Source organism: Myotis lucifugus, unplaced genomic scaffold (assembly GCF_000147115.1).
Source record: "Myotis lucifugus unplaced genomic scaffold, Myoluc2.0 scaffold_9, whole genome shotgun sequence".
In the NCBI taxonomy this organism is placed as follows: domain Eukaryota; kingdom Metazoa; phylum Chordata; class Mammalia; order Chiroptera; family Vespertilionidae; genus Myotis; species Myotis lucifugus.
The window spans coordinates 10,695,206-10,716,125 of record NW_005871057.1 but is presented as its reverse complement, the minus strand read 5'-3'; the positions used below and the strand labels follow the sequence as shown (position 1 = coordinate 10,716,125).

The 20,920-nt window shown below is 37.7% G+C and overlaps 2 protein-coding genes across 4 annotated transcripts in view; one reads left to right on the top strand and one right to left on the bottom strand.

Moving 5' to 3' along the window:
• CEP290 (centrosomal protein 290) overlaps positions 1 to 6,708 on the top strand; it is a 118,495-nt gene extending 111,787 nt beyond the window's left edge. The window contains exons 51-54 of the mRNA XM_023749772.1: positions 1,044 to 1,117; positions 1,693 to 1,787; positions 4,746 to 4,825; positions 6,441 to 6,708. Coding sequence (XP_023605540.1) covers positions 1,044 to 1,117; positions 1,693 to 1,787; positions 4,746 to 4,825; positions 6,441 to 6,671 — 480 coding nt within the window. The 3' untranslated portion in view covers positions 6,672 to 6,708. The remainder of the gene's footprint in view (positions 1 to 1,043; positions 1,118 to 1,692; positions 1,788 to 4,745; positions 4,826 to 6,440) is intronic.
• On the bottom strand, positions 5,705 to 19,836 carry CUNH12orf29 (chromosome unknown C12orf29 homolog). Of its 3 annotated transcripts, XM_006083994.3 has the most exons (8): positions 19,627 to 19,767; positions 19,079 to 19,353; positions 15,987 to 16,104; positions 13,184 to 13,279; positions 12,099 to 12,215; positions 10,308 to 10,505; positions 8,913 to 9,082; positions 5,710 to 7,626 (listed from the first exon to the last, which is right to left on the bottom strand). In XM_006083994.3, the coding sequence occupies exons 2-8, from the start codon at positions 19,085 to 19,087 to the stop codon at positions 7,438 to 7,440; spliced, it is 897 nt and encodes a 298-aa protein (XP_006084056.1). In that variant the 5' UTR covers positions 19,088 to 19,353; positions 19,627 to 19,767; the 3' UTR covers positions 5,710 to 7,437. The 3 variants fall into 3 exon arrangements, with proteins under 3 accessions (XP_023605544.1, XP_006084056.1, XP_006084055.1); XM_023749776.1 differs by lacking the exon at positions 19,079 to 19,353 and having other exon boundaries at positions 5,705 to 7,626; positions 10,308 to 10,376; positions 19,627 to 19,836; XM_006083993.3 differs by lacking the exon at positions 19,079 to 19,353 and having other exon boundaries at positions 19,627 to 19,836.
• Between the last annotated feature and the right edge of the window lie 1,084 nt (positions 19,837 to 20,920).

Genomic DNA, 20,920 nt, shown 5'->3' with positions numbered 1-20,920 from the left:
CTAGTCCAAGCTGTTCTATCACACCTGAACTATTCTCATAATCTCCTAACTCAGTGATGGCGAACCTATGACACGCATGTCAGAGTGACACGCGAACTCATTTTTTTGGTTGATTTTCTTGTTAAATGGCATTTAAATATATAAAATAAATATCAAAAATATAAGTCTTTGTTTTACTATGGTTGCAAATATCAAAAAATTTCTATATGTGACACGGCACCAGAGTTAAATTAGGGTTTTTCAAAATGCTGACACGCCGAGCTCAAAAGGTTCGCCATCACTGTCCTAACTTGTCTCCCTGCTTCTACTCTTGCCTTGTTTCGCCTTCTCCCTTCCCTGGTCTATTTTTTCCACATAGTTTCCAAGTAATCCTTTTGAAGCATAAAGCAAATATAGCAGTCCCATCCATAGAATCTTCCAATGGTTCCCCATTATCCTGGAGTAAAATTGTAAAGTTCTTCTCATAGCCTGTAGGGACCTACATGGTCTGGCATCTGCTTTCCTCTTTAGCCTCCTCTTTACCTTCCTTCATCCACAGTGTTCTAGCCACATTGACCTTTCAGTCCTTTGAACAAACCAAATTCATTCAAGCTTCAGGGCCTTGCTGTTGTTTCAAGTAAGGTTTACCCAAATATTCCTATAGCTCACATCTCTGTTGAAATGGAGGCTTAGACCGTCCCTAACCCTATAGTACCTTCCATCACTCTTTATTCTCTTACCCTGGGTTATTTTCCATCTGGTACTGTTATCCCCTCACAGTACACACTCATTGTCTTTCCTCACTAAAAATATAAGGACCATGGGAACATGGAGCAAGGGACTTTGCCTGCTTTTTTCACTCTGTGTCCCCTATGCCTTGGACAATGCTTGGCATGTAGTAGTTAATAATTGTTGAATGAACACTGAGTAGAACATGATGGATGCATGCTCGTCTGTGCTTTTAAAAACCCAACTTTTAATATTATGCTTTATTGAAAATATATATTTATAAAATCTCATTTTCATGTCTAATTTTGTTTTCTAACTTTTCATTATGCCCAAAGATTGAGATTCTCAAACATATTCCTGAAGGTGCTGAAACAAAGCAAGGCCTTCAAAGGGAGCTTCAAGTTCTTAGGTACGTTACCTCTTCATATGACAACTCTTTTCTTTTTTACCTTTTTATTTAACCAGGTTTACTATATCTAGAGAGTAAGATTTTTCAACCTTGCTATCTAAGAGGCTTATCAGCCTTATTTTATCCTCCTAATTCCAATCATTCTATCTTTTATATAATAGATGCTGGGAGAAAAATCACGGTAAACCAGGTCCTAATATAAGTATCGTTTGTAATGTAGTTTAAACTTGCTTAGTAGCACAGACCTTAACTTTTCAGAGGCAAATACTAACGAAAGAGGGGGGAAAAAGCCTTTACTTCCCGGGTTCTGAGTAGCCTGCTCTCAGGAGCTCTCCCAGTAGGAAAACATCTCTTGGAAATAACATCAGGTCAGATGTTAAGAAAAACATGAAGACTTTTGATTCCATGATCTTTCTTTAAGAATGGTAATATTGCAGCAGGGAAAGTAAATGAATACCTTTATAAATATCAGTGAGTTCTAAGCACTGTACATTATGGTTCATAGGAAATGCCATATATTTTGTGGAACAGTGTTTTTGGTTTGTTTTTTTAATAACATTACCATTGTGCTCTAGATTAGCTAATAGTAAGCTGGAAAAAGAAAAAGAAGAATTAATCCATCAGACAGAAGTACACAAAGACCAAGGCGGAGCTGAGAGCACCTTACATGGTACTGTATTTTATAGCATACTTATAGCATGTTAGGTAACTGACGTTTTGAATTAGGGTTTGCATTTTTTGTTTGTTCACAGGTTTCTGATAACTTTCTTCTTATAAAGTCAAATCCCAATGTAAGTTTTGTGGAGCTATCTCTTCCTCCGTGTAATATTATTCCCATCGAGCCCTTAGCAAGTACTTAAATGTTTTTCTCATTGTGTTCCATTTGGTGTTACAGATTTAATCAGGATACAGTGCTGAGTGATGATTGTTGCTTCCAGTTTTGAATCGTTTTAAACCCTCTGACATGTTTTTCTAAATGTTATTGTAATCTTAATTTAAAAACTACATAAACTTCATGTATAAGTAAAAATATTTTTTTTCCTTTAACAAAGTAATGTCTATCCTTCTACCCCCTTCTTTTCTCATTCAAAAGTGACTACTAGTCATTCCCCTATTCCTTTGTGCTTATGTATATATGCACATACACACACAGTGAATAGTTGATACTTATTATTTGCAGATTCTGTATTTCTGAGTTCACTTACTCACTAAAATGTATTTGTAACCCCAAAATCAGTACTCAAGGTATGTTGTGAAAACAGAGTAGTAAAAAATGTCAGACCCACACTTTCCCAGATGAGATCCAACAAGGTGATGCTCTACATTCTTATTCAGCTTTCATACAGAGATGACCAGAGGATGGAGACAGTAGGGGGCAGTGCAATTTAGGGCCAGAAGCTAAGGTTCTGGGGCCAGCTGGACTAGGTTTGAATCCCAACTCTCACACTGGGTAGTGGGGCAGCCTCAGGAAAGCCACTTGGCACTTCTAAACCTTTTCTCTTTTGCAAAAAGAATCTACCAGAATGTTTCCATGATTTAAGATTATAATCTGAGATATATGTATATGTTTAGATATAGGTATAGATTATATATTTTTATCTATATCTAAAAAAATAAATAAATTATATATATATATCTTTATGTATAATTTTCCCTTAAGAGCAATGGTTCAATATTCACTAATTCATTGTGTTGACTTTATAGACCATAACTACTGTAAATAATGAGAATCCATTATTTGAGCTGTATGTTTGACACTTGATGGAAATGGCAAATTCTGTGCCAAAGAATTATACCAATTAATATCTGAACCACATGATTACTTCATATAGCTTATTCACATAGTCTTGCTACTTTGTATTAAAGCTATCATGTGGTATGAGTTGTACCAGACACTATGCTAAATCCTTTACGACCATTTTATAATTTATAATCCTGTATGGTGGGTACTATTGTCTCCCTTTTCCTGTGATAAACAAATTTTAAGAGGTTAAGTTACCTGTCCCCAGGGTCACAACAGGTAGAAAGTGGCAGGGGCAGGATGAAACCTGAATCCAGGAAACTCCAAAGCTCCTCTTTATTTCCTGCCATTGACCAGTATGCTGCTTTGTCACTCGGTGACTAAAAGTACATATAGCCTCTCTCTCAGTGGTATCTCTCAAACCAGCTAGCTTGGTGTAGTGGACTAGACACAGTAGACCAAAGACCTGGTAATGCTGTTAATAGGCAAGTTCTAAACCTGTTTCCTGAAAGGGAATTTCTGAACCCCCATATTATATTTCAAAGATTAAGGCTCAAAATCAAGCCTTAACTGTTATGGAAATTATATTTTAATATAAGTGGTCATTAAACTAACTTTTGAAAAGTGCTACACATTACCAATCAATGTAATATATAGCAGCACACTGATTAAGACAATCTTCTCAATACAGCATCCCAGTGATTAAGAATCAATTCTGTAAAAAATCATTAGCACTTTCTGCAAAGGTGAGGGAAGCTTTGAAAAGTATGATTTTGCTCTGCCTTCCAAAGGAAGATGGGTTCTGCTATTTCCATGAAAAGGGTGAGGAAAATATTTCCTGTCTCCAACTTACAATTAGAGGACCCTTTCATAAGCACCTTATTAGAATATACTTCTTATCCCATTCATAAAAATGTGTTTACTGCCCATTATTTTCCTAAACTTTATTATTGCTTTTTTAATTATACCCTTCAATGTTTGCAAAATGACATGACACCATATAGGAAGTGTTTAATTTAAAGTAAATGTTTTCAGAAGACAGCAATTACAGCAAAAATACCATTTGCCCATTGATTCTCATTATAAAATTAGACATTAATTCTGGGGAGGAAATCCATAAATTAAAACCCTTATGCTGTTTTTGTACTTACCTTTTCCACCTAAGTATCAGGACTTATTCATGTTTGTGTTATCCATCCTGCCTAGCACGTTTTCTATATGGCAATTACACAGTAATTGAGTAATGACCTACATGGACAAGCCAATGCTGCTAGGTAACAGGGGCAATTTAAGCAGCTTATGGTTGTAGCTCTTTACCCAACAGTCTACTTATTCTCCTGTTGTACTTTTAGTACTTAACAACTTTTCTTGGCTTTAGAATTTTTTTTGGAAAATAAGTTTCTTCCATGTAAAAAGTTAACCTCACCCTTTACATCGAATATCTGGCAAATGTTTTTTCTCTTTGCCATGAAATTATATTACCTAATAGAGGTAACATATAGTATTCACAGCCTAAAGTGTTTAATCCATAAAATGCAACATTACTGGGCTCTACTTTCATAAGTTTTCTCCTTATTCTCTAAAACAAATCCCTTTATCTTAAAGGGTTAATCCCTTTATCTTAGAGTAGAAAAAAGCTGGGTCTAGTTAATTTATATATATATGTATGTATAAATTAGAGGCCCAGTGCACGAAATTCGTGCATGGATAGGGTCCCTAGGCCTGGCTGGCGATCAGGGCCGATCGGGGCCTTCTGACTGCTGGCCGGGGCCTTCCTTCATTCCGCGCCACCTCCTGGTGGTCAGAACATGTCATAGCAAGTGATCAAACACCCAAGGGGACACTTTGCATATTAGCCTTTTATATATAGAGATTTTTTTTTGGCAGATCATGATCAACTAAAGGAAAAGATAAAGGATCTAGAGACACAGCTGAAGACTTCAGATCTAGAAAAGCAGCATTTGAAGGTAATATATCTAATTATAGTATTACTAGAGGCCCGGTGCATGAATTCGTGCACCAGTGTGGTCCCTCAGCCTGGCCTGCGGGATTCGGCCCAAACCGACTCTCCAACATCCCCCAAGGGGTCCTAGATTGCAAGACGGTGCAGGCCAGGCCAAGGGACCCCACCGGTGCACAATCAGAGCCAGGGAGGGACATGGGAGGTTGGCCAGCCAGGGAGGGACCATAGGAGGGCTCCAGGGCATGTCCGGCCCGCCTTGGTCAGTCCTGATGGGCCGGACCCCAGTAGCAACCTAACCTACCAGTTGGAGCATCTGCCCCTGGTGGTCAGTGCACATCATAGAGAGTGGTTGAACGGCAATAACATCATTAGCATATTACGCTTTGATTGGTTGAACGGACGATTCGACGACCTGACACTTAGCATGTTAGGCTTTCATTATATAGGATAAATGCTTTATGAAAACAGCTGCTGAAAAGTTTTATGGTCACCATGTTTGAATTTTAAGTATGTATCATAAAAATTCCTGGGACTACATTTTATATTTGACCTTGACATTGCAAAGTCCATTATATTCAACTGTTAAAAAATATGCCAAAACCGGTTTGGCTCAGTGGATAGAGCGTCGCCCTGTGGACTGAAAGGTCCCAGGTTCGATTCCGGTCAAGGGCATGTACCTTGGTTGTGGGCACATCCCCAGTAGGAGATGTGCAGGAGGCAGCTGATCGATGTTTCTCTCTCATCGATGTTTCTAACTCTCTATCTCTCTCCCTTCCTCTCTGTAAAAAATCAATAAAATATATTTAAAAAAAAAAAAAAATATATATATATATATATATATATATATATATGAGAGCTACCAAAAAAATTGAGATAAAACAAATAGGATTAAAGAATAAATTTATTTTTTAATTGTCACAAATATAGAGCTCATTTTAATATTTTCGGTCACATTGCGAACAGTCTTTTATTTCCTTTTGAAAATCTTTTCAGGAATAGTTCCCCTCCCTTAAAAAAGATATTTGCTATTCTTTATGTCTTTCAAGAATCTGTAAATAGAATAAAAGAACATGATATGAAAGTTCACTAGTGATTATTGGCTATTCTAAAGCTCAAATTGCCTCTTCACCAGATGCATAGCTCTTAGCTAGGCAAGAAGTCCTAGAATTTCCCTGATCATAAATATATTAGAAATTGACCATTATTCATTACAAATTACATATTTGTAAAGAAATATATAAATGAAGCCTAAGCTAAAGAATATTAACCAAAACAACCTTAATGCTGTGAATAGCCATGTCTTTTTGCTTGCCTCACTGAGTATCTGAGAGTATGCTTTTGGAGAAAGATGAAATACCCCTCTAATTTAAGAGCTAATAAATTTCAGTCAAAGACTAGGACATAACTTACATATCAGGTCATTTGATTTGGCATTTAACAAGTTAGTTACTTATACTGCACAATAAAATCTTATTAACAAAATCTTAATACTTCAGTCTTTATATTTGCTATTCAGGTTACTTTGGTGCTCATGTTTATAATTAAATCTCTTTAGTTTAAACCTAAGGAGTGTATTATATACTTATTGATGTCTTTTAAAGACAATATATTTCTATTAGGAGGAAATAAAAAAGCTGAAGAAAGAACTGGAAAATGTTGATCCGTCGTTTTTTGAAGAAATCGAAGATCTGAAGTATAACTACAAAGAAGAAGTTAAAAAAAATATTCTCTTAGAAGAGAAGTTAAAAAAACTTTCTGAACAATTTGAAGTTGAATTAACTAGTCCTGTTGCTGCTTCTGAACAGTTTGAAGACGAAGAGGGAAGTCCTGTCAATTTCCCTACTTATTAAGGGCCAGCTATAATTACAGTTTTTATTTAACTATTTACAAGTCTCTGACCTACATGATATCCTTTCCAATACCCTGTACCTTTACCTGAATTTGAAATTTTAGTAAATAAAGTTGTATGAAATTTTTAACACATTAGAAAAGTATATATTTGAAGATTTCTTAAAGTTATGACTATCAAGTAGGCAATGAGCTATAGTGAACTTCTGTACATTCATAATGTTTTAAGTTTTTAAATATGAGAGTAACAATTTTAACATTTAAAATTGGGGTTTTATATTCTTACCTATTTATATATGTATCATGGTTCTTAAATTTTATATTTATAACTTGTATATATATATCTGTATATATATACAATAAGGCTGAGCCATATGTCTTGTTAAATGTTAAGCAAGATTAAATTAAACTCAGCTTAAAGTATTTAATTTTGAAAGTAAATGATCCAGAATTGTTGGTTTCATTGTTGTCTTTAAATTACTACTCAGTTATAGTGGACAGAATCCAACCCTTTGTACAAGCTGGGGAGCTTACTATTACTTACATTTTTAAATCCAGAGGTTAAAATTCATTTGCTGATTCTAAATAAGACTTTGACTAGATATTTCCAACTGGAAAATTCATTTCTTCAAATGCTAGAAGACTTATTTCTCCATTAGTCACTGAACAATAAATAGGAACCTTGAGATATTTTCACCTTTTACACATGGCAGAATATTCAAGATTCAAGATAACACAATAAAGCTAGTTTTTAATTACAATTCCAGTCTATTCATCAAGTATTATATCTTTGAGCCTACTAAATTTCTGATGATCTATTTTTGAAAAATGATTAAATAGACACTTAGTATCAAAAGCACAGTCACGTTTGTTCAAGTTCATGTTAATAATAACAGGTTTTGAATTCATGTAAGTATCTGGAATTGGCCAGCATAAACCAAGATGATGGCGATGGACCTAGAAAGAGAAAGGAAGGTATTAGTTTTAACCTGCATTTTCTTCATTGACTTAAAAATATTTATTTTGTGTGCCTACCATCTTCCAGGCACTTTTTAAGGCTCCACTTTATCTTACCCTTTATTTTTTTCATAGCTGCTTCTCCCCCTGACATATTACATATCTGTTTATTATCTATCTTCCCCATTAAAATGTGAGCTTCATGAAGGCAGACATTGTTCAGCTGGACTTCGTATTTCTAGTACCTGGAAACATAAATGAGGGGCTCCAAAAAACTTAATAATAGAGTCTGTTAATAAGTTCAGAAGCTAACCAACTGTGGGTAGGGAGACAGTCTAACCAAAGGGACTATCATGTGACAGAATTGTGTATATTTTCTCTGTAATTATTTAAATATGGTTAGAACATATACCATGTGGATATGTTTGGGATATGGGGGTGGAGGCAGTTCCAGAAAGTTGAGTAGGGGCCAAGTCATGAAAAATCTTAATGTCAAACAATTTTATGCAGGAAGTAACATTCTCATTAATTTATAAAGAATGAAAAGGACAGGAATAACACTGAAAGTTAATGTTTAAGAGGGTGATATAACAACTCAAGTTATGAATCTGGGCTTAAATCCAAATTAACAACTAATTGGTTGGAGAGAAAGATACAGATTCAATAGATCAGAATCTTTAAGAACTGATAATTGTATGTATGAAGTAATGGAGAGTGGGGTTAAAAATGTATCTTAAGTTTTTGGCTTCAGTGAATTGTTGGAGTCAGGGAGTTGATATAACTAGGTCCAGTTTTGAACATGAATTTTAAGAACCTGTGAGAAATCAAATAGTCAAGTCCAGGAGACAGACAGAAAGGGCACAAAGTATAAGATAATTCATTCTGTATATATTAACTGACCCTTGGCACTTTCTAACCAACAAACTCTATAACCAAGTAAGTTTGGGAAATGCTGGATTAAACAGGATTAAATGCTGTCATTACAGAATGTCTCAGAGCACACTAATATGCAACATGAATTTCCAAGAAGGGAATATGTTGTATGCAGGGTTTTCCAGACATTTCTATCACTTTAGTTCTGAAGCACATCTAGAACAACTGATGCCCCACAGAACAAGTACACTGGAAAACATTATCATATAAGAATGGTGGCATGTGAGATGAACAAATTAAATTTCTTGAGTGCACCATCAGAATTACTGCAATTGGTAGAAAGCATTTTAGTGCCACTTCTACTTTGAGGAATATAAGAGGACATAATTCCACAAGCTGTTTTCTGCCATTACCTTGATTAAACAGCCATCATTGCAATGCCATACTATTCCTTCAATTTTACCCTCTCTGCAACCTTCAAACCAGGACAACAGATCACTGTGCTTCAAGGTAGGTAGATTTCTTATTTGAAATGCTCCATGTGGTATAAGAAGATGTAATGGATGCTTCTTGCTTCCTAACCCTAAATGATAAAATCTTGCCATTAGCTATACAAAGGTTTCAAGAAGAATGAGAACATTTACCTTTCCAAATAAAAAAGCCTTTTAAAATATTTAAGAATAGATTTACCAAAAAGTTTAGTTGGTTTCCTTGCAGAGAGATATGCTACAAGCACTTTCACTCAAAAGTGGCACCATATCCCATTAAATTTAAATTCTACCTTTGTGCACTCTATATCAGGAGTCCACAGACTATGACCTGTGGGCAAAATCTAGCCAGATGCCTGTTTTTTATAATGTTAATGGAACACAACCATACCTATTCATTTAAGTACTATCTATGGCCTGTTTCAGAGGTATGGCCCATAAAACCTAAATCTTTCCTATCTGTCCTTTTATAAAAAAGTCCACCAACCCCTGCTCTATGCTCTACATCATTTGCCACATTCAACTCTTATTCAGTGTTTGCCAAACAGCCATGCCAAATTACTCTCTTAGCTTCTTTCTGCCAAACAGTCTGCTTCTGATCTTTATATAGGACTTTGCCATTCAAGTTGCACTGTTCTTGGGTCTGTCTTCATCCATCCCCCTGTCAACAATGTACTCCATAGTGCCAATGTACTCCAATGTACTCAACTCATCATTCACTGCCAATTCTTTATTCACTTTACACTCAGCTATTAATTAATGCTACACTAATTACCTAGTCATGAAAAGCATACCATGATTTTCATTCAGCTCAGTTCACCTAAATTTTAAAAAGCAATGAAAAGTTACACTTGAGGAATCACCTTTTATACATAGTTTTATAATGTTAATATAGGAAAGAACAAGAGGCTAAACATCAACATTTTGTACTAATAAAATATTAGGTAAATTTCTCCATGGACATAAAATTAAAATAAATAGCTATTATCCTAGGCCAGTGGTCGGCAAACTCTTTAGTCAACAGAGCCAAATATCAAGAGTACAACGATTGAAATTTCTTTTGAGAGCCAAATTTTCTAAACTTAAACTTTATAGGTAGGTACACTGTTATTAACTTAATTAGGGTACTCCTAAGGCTTAGGAAGAGCCACACTCAAGGGGCCAAAGAGCCGCATGTGGCTTGCGAGCCGCAGTTTGCCGACCACGGGTCTAGGCTACTCAAGTTTATTAGTCATTTCTCTGTGTGTGTAAGTTGAACCTAGGTGCTCCTTATAAACGAATTACTATAACTACAACTGAACAGAAAAAGGCTTTACTCACCATATGGGTTTCCATTAATATTCGTTCCTATAAGCTCCAGCGTCTGTTCTAAAAGGTCTGATAGTGGCACTGCAGTAATTTCCAAAAGACCAGAATCATCAGGATGATGCTTCAGTACCAGGGCTATTTCAAATTCATAATTAACTACAGAGGAATGCCAGCAATACTGCTTGTTGTTTTTCTCCACTGGTACCCACCCTATCATTTAAAGAAAAAAGTGGGGTTTTTTGGCATTGTCTTTCTTTGCATTGAGACAAGGTAATTTTTATTTTTGTTGTAAATTTTCCATATTTTCTGGATATTGTATTACAGAGTCACTTTTAAATTCAGTAGAAATAACAGTTTTACTACTTTTTAAATCATAATTTTTTAAATTATAAGGTTTCATTTTGATTCTGTTGAGAAATTAACTTGATTATTCACTATAGAGCACTCAGCATTTTTACTAGAAAACTTTTCAATAAGAATTGAGCACCGTTTTAAGACACAGAATTAAAATCCTTTTTTAAAATTAAGTTTTCTCTCTACCTTCTCTCATTTCAGGGACAACAGACATATGCACTTAACTGTTCTACAATTTATTGTACTGTCTCCATATTTACTGAAAAATGTTTGATTCACACTTATTGACTGTTACTACCTTTCCCATCCTAACTTCAGTTGCTAGAATAGAGTTCCTCATTGTGCCTGCTATGACACACACCATTGTGGCCATCATATCTGTGGCTGTCGTTACCCAAGGTTACTGTAATAACCTTTTTCTTGGTATACGAGTCTCCAGGGAACCCCCCCCCCCCCCCCCGCTCCATTTTTATCTTAGTTCCATTAAAAAAATGTAAATTTATAATCTTCATGACAAACTTCAAATTCCTTTAGAAGGAATACAAACCTTTTAAGATCTGAGCCCATTCCACATCTCCATCCTCAAATTTTAAAATTGCCTCAAATGTCATACGCTCAAACATTCCAGCCAAAATAAAGTGTTAAATAAAATTTCCAAGACTCCACGGGAGTTTGCCTAAGTAGACCCCCCCCCCCCCTTCCTTTCAGCTAACGTTCTGGTTCTTAAGCTTCAGTACAGATGTCACTCCCCTTACTAGTAAACCTCCTCTAGCCACCACAGATTGGAATACGAATTCTTCCTTTTTCCAACTGTAACCTGTATACCTTTTCCTTTGGATTCTTAAATCATACTGTTATTGATGGATTTCCCCTCATGTCTACAAGATCCTCATTTTGTATTACCAGAACCTAAGAGTACTTTGCACCTTACAGGTACTTGAGAGATGCCTGTTAACCTGAACCTTAATCTGGGGTATCTTTCTACTCACACACTTCTGCAAAAATTTTCCCTTCTCTAGTAAAACTATTTGTGGGATATTTATTTTCACCTCCCTTAATTTAAATAGTCTTCTAGGACCTTTGCAAAAAATATACACATTATTATCCCCAATTAAAAAAATAAAGGCTTAATATCTCATTTTAGAAAAGATCAATTATATTATCTATCCCAACAACTTCAGGGCTATTTCCACTCAACACTTTATTTTCACAGACTATAGGTAGTAAATTGTCCATCTTAGGATTCCAAACCTGAGAGGACATTCTCTATATGAAACATCTTTGGTATAACTGTTACTTAACATAAATTAGACTCAAATTTTGTGCTGAACAGATAAATACTATGAAAAAACAGATTAAAGTTAGATTCCATAATTTCTGATCAAATGGATCTTTTATTCTTTATACTAGTAAACACAAAACTGCATTTTAGAAGAGATTTCATGATACCAGGAATGTGTCCATTTTCATCAGGCATCGGATTTCCATTTAATTGTTCAATTTCCTTCGCTGGTATCCAGCACTCTGGAACAGGTTTGAAGTCTTCCTCGACATTCCAAAAAAATTCTAAAAGAATCAGATAATCTTATATGTGGCAGTACTTTACAAAATATAAAATGCCGCAAAATTTGAAGTGGGAATAGCTAATAAACCCCATAATATCAGGTATCATATAATTATTCTCCATTCATTATCTCCACAATCTCACTATACTTCTCAGGGTTAGGGTACTAACACTTCAGCTGTTCAATTTTGGATACACCACCATTTGCAGATACAGGATAACAGTCTAACTCAGTGGTTCTCAACCTTCCTAATGCCGCGACCCTTTAATACAGTTTCTCATGTTGTGGTGACCCCCAATTTCATTGTTACAAATTGAACATAATTAAAGCATAGTGATTAATCACAAAAACAATATGTAATTATATATGTGTTTTCCGATGGTCTTAGGCGACCCCTGTGAAAGGGTCGTTCAACCCCCAAAGGGGTCGCAACCCACAGGTTGAGAACCGCTGATCTAACTAAAGTAACCAATGTTCCTGTATGTGTAGGTTTATGATGAATTTTTAATGCACTATGAGTACATATATAGGTAGGTTATATATATGAATGAGTAGATATGCAGTGATGAGTACCTATCAACTTATATATTTAGAGGCATTTTAATTTAATAATTAAAAATATTAATAATCCTTTGAGATTTTTTCCTGTTTTATAAAATTACATGGTTGTCTCTTAGGCAGACAAAATCAAAATGTATTTCTCATTATAATATATATAGTAATTTGTATGTTTTAATAAAATTGACTTATGATAATGAAGAGTCACAGAAATGTTAGAAAGACATTTAAAAATACTTTTCAGGGAAATTCTTTTACATAGAACAATATTCAATTCTAATTTTCTTTTTCCCCCAAAGTACTTAAATTGTATATAAGGCTACAATGTATAGAAACAACACAGCAAAAACTAACTCACACATTTCAGCTAATTAAATCATGAAAGGCTGAAGAAAAAAAAGACCTACTAACCTTTTGAGTTCTGTTTTGAATGTAGAAAATTTTTAAATCTTTTTTCAGCTAGTTTGTTAGGTTTTCTATCTAATCGAGCCCACAGATATGGCTGACCTAAATAAATAATAAAAGGAAAAGAAAAATATTAGGAGGAAAACTTACCTTAAAAGAAATTTCAGAATAAAATTTTCAATAAATAGTAGGGTCACCTTCTCCAAGAGAAGCAACCCTAGAAGACAAACTGAAATAAGCAGACCAAACAGATACATCCTACCTAGCGATACCTGATATTGTAAGAAGACTCAAGTTTTGGTTAAAGAATGATGGGAAAGCCCAGCAGGCATGGCTCCGTGGTTGGACAGCGACCTATGAACCAGGAGGTCACGGTGGATTCCCGGTGAGGGCGCATGCCCTGGTAGTGGGCTAGATCCCCAGGGTGTGGCGTGCAAGAAGCAACTGATCAGTGATTCTCTCTCATCATTGATGTTCCCATCTCTCTCTCCCTCTCCCTTCCTCTCTGAAATCAATAAGAATATATTTAAAAAAAAAATAATGATGGAGATGAGATAAAAATGAAGTATGTGACCCTTTTATAAGGCCATATTTTATTATAACTAGCATTTGTGAGAAACTGAAGCTACCTCTATACTAAATAGAAATATGACAGGGAGACTAATGAGTTGCACCTGGTCTCGGTGAGACTCCTGGAGGGCTCTGCTACTGAGGCTGCTTAGTTAGCTGGATGATGCTTTTGTGACCAGCAAAACACAGAAATCCCCAGCTGGGACTCTATTTTGGATTCCCTGTTTTAAAGTTTTACCCTGTACACATCAGGGATTCCTGATTTGAGAGAGTGTGTCCTGTTGGAGCCTGGGGTGGGTGGGTTGGTGCGGGGGTGGGGGGGTGGGGGTGGGACAGGAGTTTTCACCTGGCCTCTCCTGACCCTTTGCTGTGAGGTTTGGGTTGTGATACACATCCTTACTTTTAATACCCTTGCTATATTATGGATCCTCCACCTGTAATAAACTGTGAGCTGTAAGCACTGTCATTACTAAGTTTTCTTTAGCAAACCTTATTCAACTGCTACCATTATACATAATCCCACATAACGATGCACAGTGAAGTTTCTTAATATTAATAGAGAAGAACTTGATTAAAATTATATTGTCATTTCTGGTTGAATGGACCTTTGTTCTTTTTACTAGTAAACACACAAAAAATTGTTCTTTAAGATCATTACTATAAAAACAAACAAACAGAAAATAACAAGTATTGGTGAGGATGTGGAAAAATCGGAAATGTGCAGTTGGTAGGAATATAATTGGTGCAATTTCTATGGAAAACAGTATGAAAGTTCCTCAAAACAATTAAAAATAGAATTATATGATTTAACAATTCCACTTCTGGACATATACACAACAGAACTGGAAGCAGGGTCTGAAAGAGATATTTTTTACACCATGTTCACAGAAGCACTGTTCCTAATAGCCAAAAGATGGAAGCTGCCCAAGTGTACATTGATGGATGAGTGGATGGATGTGGTATATACATATAATGGGATACTATCCAGTCTTAAAAAAGGAAATTCTGCCATATACTATAAAACATAGGTGAACTTCAAGAATGTTATGCTAAGTGAAATAAGTCAGTCACAAAAAAGACAAAAACTGTACAATTCCAGTATTTTTACTGAAGATACCCACAGTAGTCAAAATCATACAAAATAGAATGTTGGTTGGCAAGGACTGGAGGGAGAGGAAATGGTGAGCATGTTTAATGGGTACAAATTTTCAGTTCTGGAAGATGATAAGAGTTCTGGTGAAAATAGTAGCACAAGGCAAACTGTACACACCACTGAAGTGTATACTTGAAAATGGTTAAGGTGGTAAAATTTTATGTGATGTGTATTTTACCATAATTAAAAATGAAAAAAAAAAAAACATTTCAGAAGGGATTTCCTGATACCAGAAATATAATCAATTTTCATTTAACTGTCCTATCTCTCTTGCTTAAATTGAGAGGTAATTTTACCATTCAAAAGAAATTAAAAAAATCATTTCTCTTTCAATTTGAATTTCTACTTTTTTCCAAGTACATTAAAATAAAATAAATCAGAGACATTGTCAATAATAGTGAAAACAATGAATCAGCACTGGGATCAGCTTTAAGGTCAGACAAACCTAGGTTCTATTACCAGTTCATCCATTCATTAATTATATGGTACTAGAGGCCCAATGCATGAAATTCGTGCGGGGCTGAGGGAATCCCTCAGACTGGCCTGCACCCTCTCGCAATCCGGGACCCTTTGGGGGATGTCCAACTGCTGGTTTAGGCCCGATCAGTTCTAAACTGGCAGTCAGACATCCCTCTCACAATCTGGGACCCCTTGCTCCTAACTGCCTGCCTGCTCGCTCCTTACCACTTGGCTCGCAGCTCCCTAGCGCTGCTATGGAGGCGGGAAAGATTCCTGCCACCACTGCTGCGCTCGCCAGCAGTGAGCCCAGCTTCTGGCTGAGCGGCGCTTCCGCTGTGGGAGTGCACTGACCACCGGGGGCAGTTCCTGCGATGAGCATCTGCCCCCTGGTGGTCAGTGCGCAACATAGCGACCGGTCATTCTGGCCATTCCACCATAAGGGTCGCTGGGCTTTTATATATATAAATTGGATAAATTACTTAAGTTCTCTGAGCCTCAGTTTTCATACCTGTGAAATGGAGAGCTTATTGTATAAATTAGAGATAACATGTACAAAGCAATTATCAAATTGGATGGCCCTAAATGAGTATTAAGTAATAAATAATATTTGTAGAAGTTTTATTTTACCTTTGTAGGTAGTAACATAACAACATGTTCCATCCACTTTTTCTGTTGGAATTGCACTGTATATATCTGCATCTAATGCCTTGTGACTTACAGTTTCAGTTGCCAAAACTTTAAATGTCTTAAAAAAGAGAGAGAAAAAACTGGTTTAACAGACAGCACCTACACCCTCATACATACTCTCACCTGGAATGTTCTTATAATTTCACTAGTTCTAAGGAGCAGTCTGTTTATCCTTAAGACAATTTAAAAATATTTTGTCCATGAGGTTCTCAGGAATCAGTCCCTCCTTTCTGATATCACAGCAATACCTGTTTTTCTTTTTTTGGTTAATAAAACCAAAGGATATTTTTTCCAGTGCTTTTTAGAGCAAGTGAAAGGGAGGGAGGAAGGGAAGGGGAAAAAGAGAGAAGCATCAATTGGTTGTCTCCCATACCCATCTGACCCCGGCTGAGACGGAACCTGCAAGCCAGGTAAGTGCCCTTGACTGGGAATCGAACCAAAGACCCTTTGGTGTGCAGGCCAACCCTCTAACCAAGGAGTCACACCAGTCTGGGCAATACCTGGCCTCCCACACAGATTATTAATTGTTCACGTTTCTTTACCCACCATGATGAGCTTGACACCAGGAACTATGTCCTATGCAGGGCTGCATCCTTAGCAAAGGTGTTCAGTATGTTCAATCACTTGACAATTATTTGTTAAATACCTCCTGAGGGCTAAGCATTGTTTCTGGCCCTGGGAAATATAGAGGTGAACAAAAAAGTACCTGTCTGGTGGAACTTCATTTTAAGGAGGGAGACAACAGTGATAAAATGCAAAACACAATGCTAGGTCTGATTAAGTGCTAAAGAGAAAAACAAGCAGCTGACCTTTCAGCGTTATTAGGAGTAAAGAGCACATTTATGACTTTTCTACTATCAGGAAGACTAGCCAAGAGCATCAAGAATGGAGGAAAAAAAACTGTTTCCAGGGTTCCTACCAACTCTTCATGTGTCATTTTTCATTTCTGAGAAAGGTTTATGCCACTGTTTCAGTCTAAATTATTTGATGTAACATTCATCTTACATAATGTGAAAAAACACTGCACAATGTAAACACTGCATTCATGTGTGACAGACATCAATGTGTTGTTCCACCCATCTATGCTTTCATTGGTTGGTTCTTGTATGTGCATATGTGCTCTGACGGGGGAATCAAACCTGCATCTCTGGTGTAAGACACTCTAACCAACTAAGAAGCTACCTGGCCAGGGCCTGATTCAGTTCTCTTAAGATAAAAGTAAATGGGGAGTTTATTACTAATTTATGACATAAGTATCAGAGGATATCAATCTAACCTGTGGCGGTAGAACCGAGGTCTGGCCCAGTAGTGTGCATTTATGTCTACATTTATCAAAGATCCTAGAGAAGAGATCACTGTGCCGGTGGCGCTCTTGATTACAAACATCCCTTCCATAATACAGTACCTACCACTATAGACATCTCCAAAGGACAAATAGGATAAAAAGGGGTACACAAAGCTCTCCTTCTTTACTGCCATTAAAGACTGTAAACTAACTAGAAAAACAAGGCATGTGTGGATAAGAACTAAGTCAGTGGAGTGATCCTCTACAATTTTGGGGTAGGGTTAATGTCACAGAGAAGATCTGATTCAAAAAATTAAAAATTCTGGAGGTTATCTCGGTAGAGTACACAGCAAAACTAGAGACAGAATTGTGCCTAGAGTGCTCGCAGGATAAAATATAGACTTTGCTAGAACAGAGACTTCACTTTAGGTGATTAGAGAGTAGACTGACTGGGCCTGATGAACAGGAAGCCTTGAATTATAGTTAAGGATTTGTATACTATGCTGTAATTAATACTGTAAGCAATGCTATAAACTACTCTTAATTGCAGAGGGAAAAAGAAGGGGCTCATTTTTCCTGGTGGAGGAAACTCTCACAAACTACACTCCCCGCCCCACCTACCAAGCTGAGAATCACAGCTTGAGTGAACCATTATTCAGGATGACAATGTTTCGCATAGATTGGGTTTGTTAGGAGTTAAAAAAATAAAAGCTTGACAACCCCTGCTACAGACATTTAGTATAACTGTGAGGTTTTAACTAAAAAAAAAACGTAATGATGATCATTCTTGGGGCAAGAACAATTAGGTAGTACATAACATGTAAACATATTAAGACTATTAACAACAAGTGATGAGAGTGGAAAACAGACTAGAAAGAGAGGTTATACGTAAAAAGCATCAAGGTGAATGGAAAACTGGCACGAAATGACTCCAGGGTTCATTCTTCAATTCAACAGATGTTTATCCAGTGCCCACCATGGGACCGGAAATAACATGGCAGTGTCAGCCTCAAAGGTCCTTTAGTCTGGAACACAGGAAGGCGGGTGAGAATAATGTCAGGGGGCTGGCTGGCGGTCCATGAGCAGGCAGCGCCCAACTGATACCTGGTGGGGGTTCTGCTATCAAGGCTTTGCTATACACTAAGGAATGATCCTCACACAGATGAAGCATGGCAGCAACCATCTCGGGTAAAAATTGCTGTTTAATATTTTAACCCTGCTGTTCTGGCTTCTGTAATTATTCACTTGCTAAAATAATAGAAAAGTTATTTTGATTTTCTGAACTCATATAAGTTATCCCATTCCATTGAATACTCCATTGATTGTGGTTTGAATACCCCATTGATTGTAGTCTTACTGGTCTTTCAAAACACATTCCTCTGCACCTGGAGATGGGGACAGCACAATTATTCTAAATTGCCTCAGTGGCTCCAGATAACCTGTTTCTGTTGACTCAGTGGTCCCAAGACCTGAAACTATAATTAATCTTTGTGGATAACTAACTTGCTCAATCCAAGCTTCTGTAACTAACTGCTTTTTGCAAACCAGGTTCCTCATTCCAAACCTAGAGATGTAATCGATACCTTTGTGGTATTTGCCTATATAAGTCTGATGTTGCGGCCAAGGGGGCACTGCGAGATTGCTGCTTCTCCCTCGAAGTTGCCGGCTTTATTGATTAAATGACTCACTGATTTGATATTGCGCCCTGTGCGTCACTGGTGGGGACATTACAACACAGGTTACTCACCTGATACATCAGTATTTACTAAAAACGCTCTAGGTGTCAAACTCGGTGCTGAGAGAATAGCAAACCTTGAGATGGGAACCCCAAAACTGAAATTAAGTAGGTAATTGCTGGGACAAGAGTCTGATCTTTAGTGACCAAACTAGGCTGGTTAGACCCGGTAAAATAAAGCAAGTCTTCTAAAAACGCCACGCTGTCACCATCCTCCTGAAAAGAGGTAAGGCTTGCACTGCGGTGATTATGTAAACACTTAAGGAGTTTTCCCCGAAAGCAGTAACCTGCGAAGGAAGGAGTATGATTAAGATGTGGGGTTCCCATTCACACGCGAGGGCAAGTGTGAATCGCCTGACCAGAAAAACTCCCTTGCAGAGTCCCCCCCCCTTGCAACACAGAAGGTACAAAGACCTGGATCTCGGACCCCACACCTCCCAGGGAAACGTGCAGGAAGACGCCAGCCCACAGGGCGGCTCCACTGCGTCCGAGCGCCCGCCCGCTCCCGGGGCAGAAACGCAGCCGCGCCGCGGGGAGAAGCGCGCGGCCGCCCCCGCTACCTGATGCTCCCTTTTGGTGGAGGGCTCCTCTTTCACCTCCGTCACAAACACGCAGGGCATTTTCCGCTGCACGGAGCCCAGGCGCCTCATGGCGGGCACGACGCGCAACGCGAGTGGAAAGCGTGCCTCGGAACAGCGACGGGTCCCCGCGGGGACAGGCGGCAGCAATCGCGCTCACGCCACACACTGCTCACGCCCGGGCGCAGCGGCGGCGGCCGTGACCACCTACTGAGCGTGGGGCGGGGACGTGCGCCGGAAGCGTACCTGGCCGCGTTGCCTTCTGGGAGTTGTAGTGCTGGAGCCGAGACACCACCCCCTGCTCTCCCACGTGTTTCTCCCGGGTTCTTGAAAAAACAAAGATCCGTTTGTGGGATGTGTGTACTTAACTACACAAAGTAACCGACGATATTTATGATAATTAAATAATATCAAGTTTATAAGTAACGAATCATTTCAATGGCGATTTAACACCGTTCTGATGAAACCTACTTGCCTGTTCTCTTTAATAAGTTCACTGTAGAAGATTAGAAATATCCAGAGACATCCCAAAGCCGAACGAAAACTGATTTCCCAACAAGAACGTTAAAAAAAAATGCTATAATTAAAACACCTGGGGCAAAATAAATAATTACCATTTGGATTACCCCTCGATTTGAACCGTAATGTGGTCAGAATTGGTTCTGATGTTCTTTATGGAGTGCAAACCCAAACCACAGAAATACCTGCAAGCGGATTTCAATCTCAATTTTTTTTAATGGGAATCTCCTTTATCTTAATATGAGCTCCAGCAGAGTCCAAATGGCTTGAGTCGTTGTAGCCAGTCAACTGCAGAACTAAAAACAGCTTGGACTATTTCTCAAAAGAACAGTGAGGATTGGGTTGGGGCTTCACCTGATGCCGGCTGCAAGCACTTGGGACCAGAGCCTCCTTAGCATTTTATAGTCAAGAATTGGTGATATTTTTGTTCCTCCAAAGAAATCCTGGAAAGCAGCTTCCTTCATAAGTCTCAAGGGGACAACAAATAACCCTCACAACTATCAACTGTCATTTCCCAAACTGCCACAGAATCTTCTAGGTCCGACATTCTATCATTTTTTGAGAAAGGATTATCTTAAAACACATTCTACTTGCTTTTTTAATAATACCAATAAAGCTAACCCATTCCTCAAGAAAGCACTCTTTATTTCCAGTGCTTTTGTTTTGTTAGTGCCTGAGGCAAAGCCTGTTGCAGAAAGGGGAGTCAAGTCAGGAGACTGCCATAGGACCAATCCAGGCTTGGAAACTGGACTCCTAC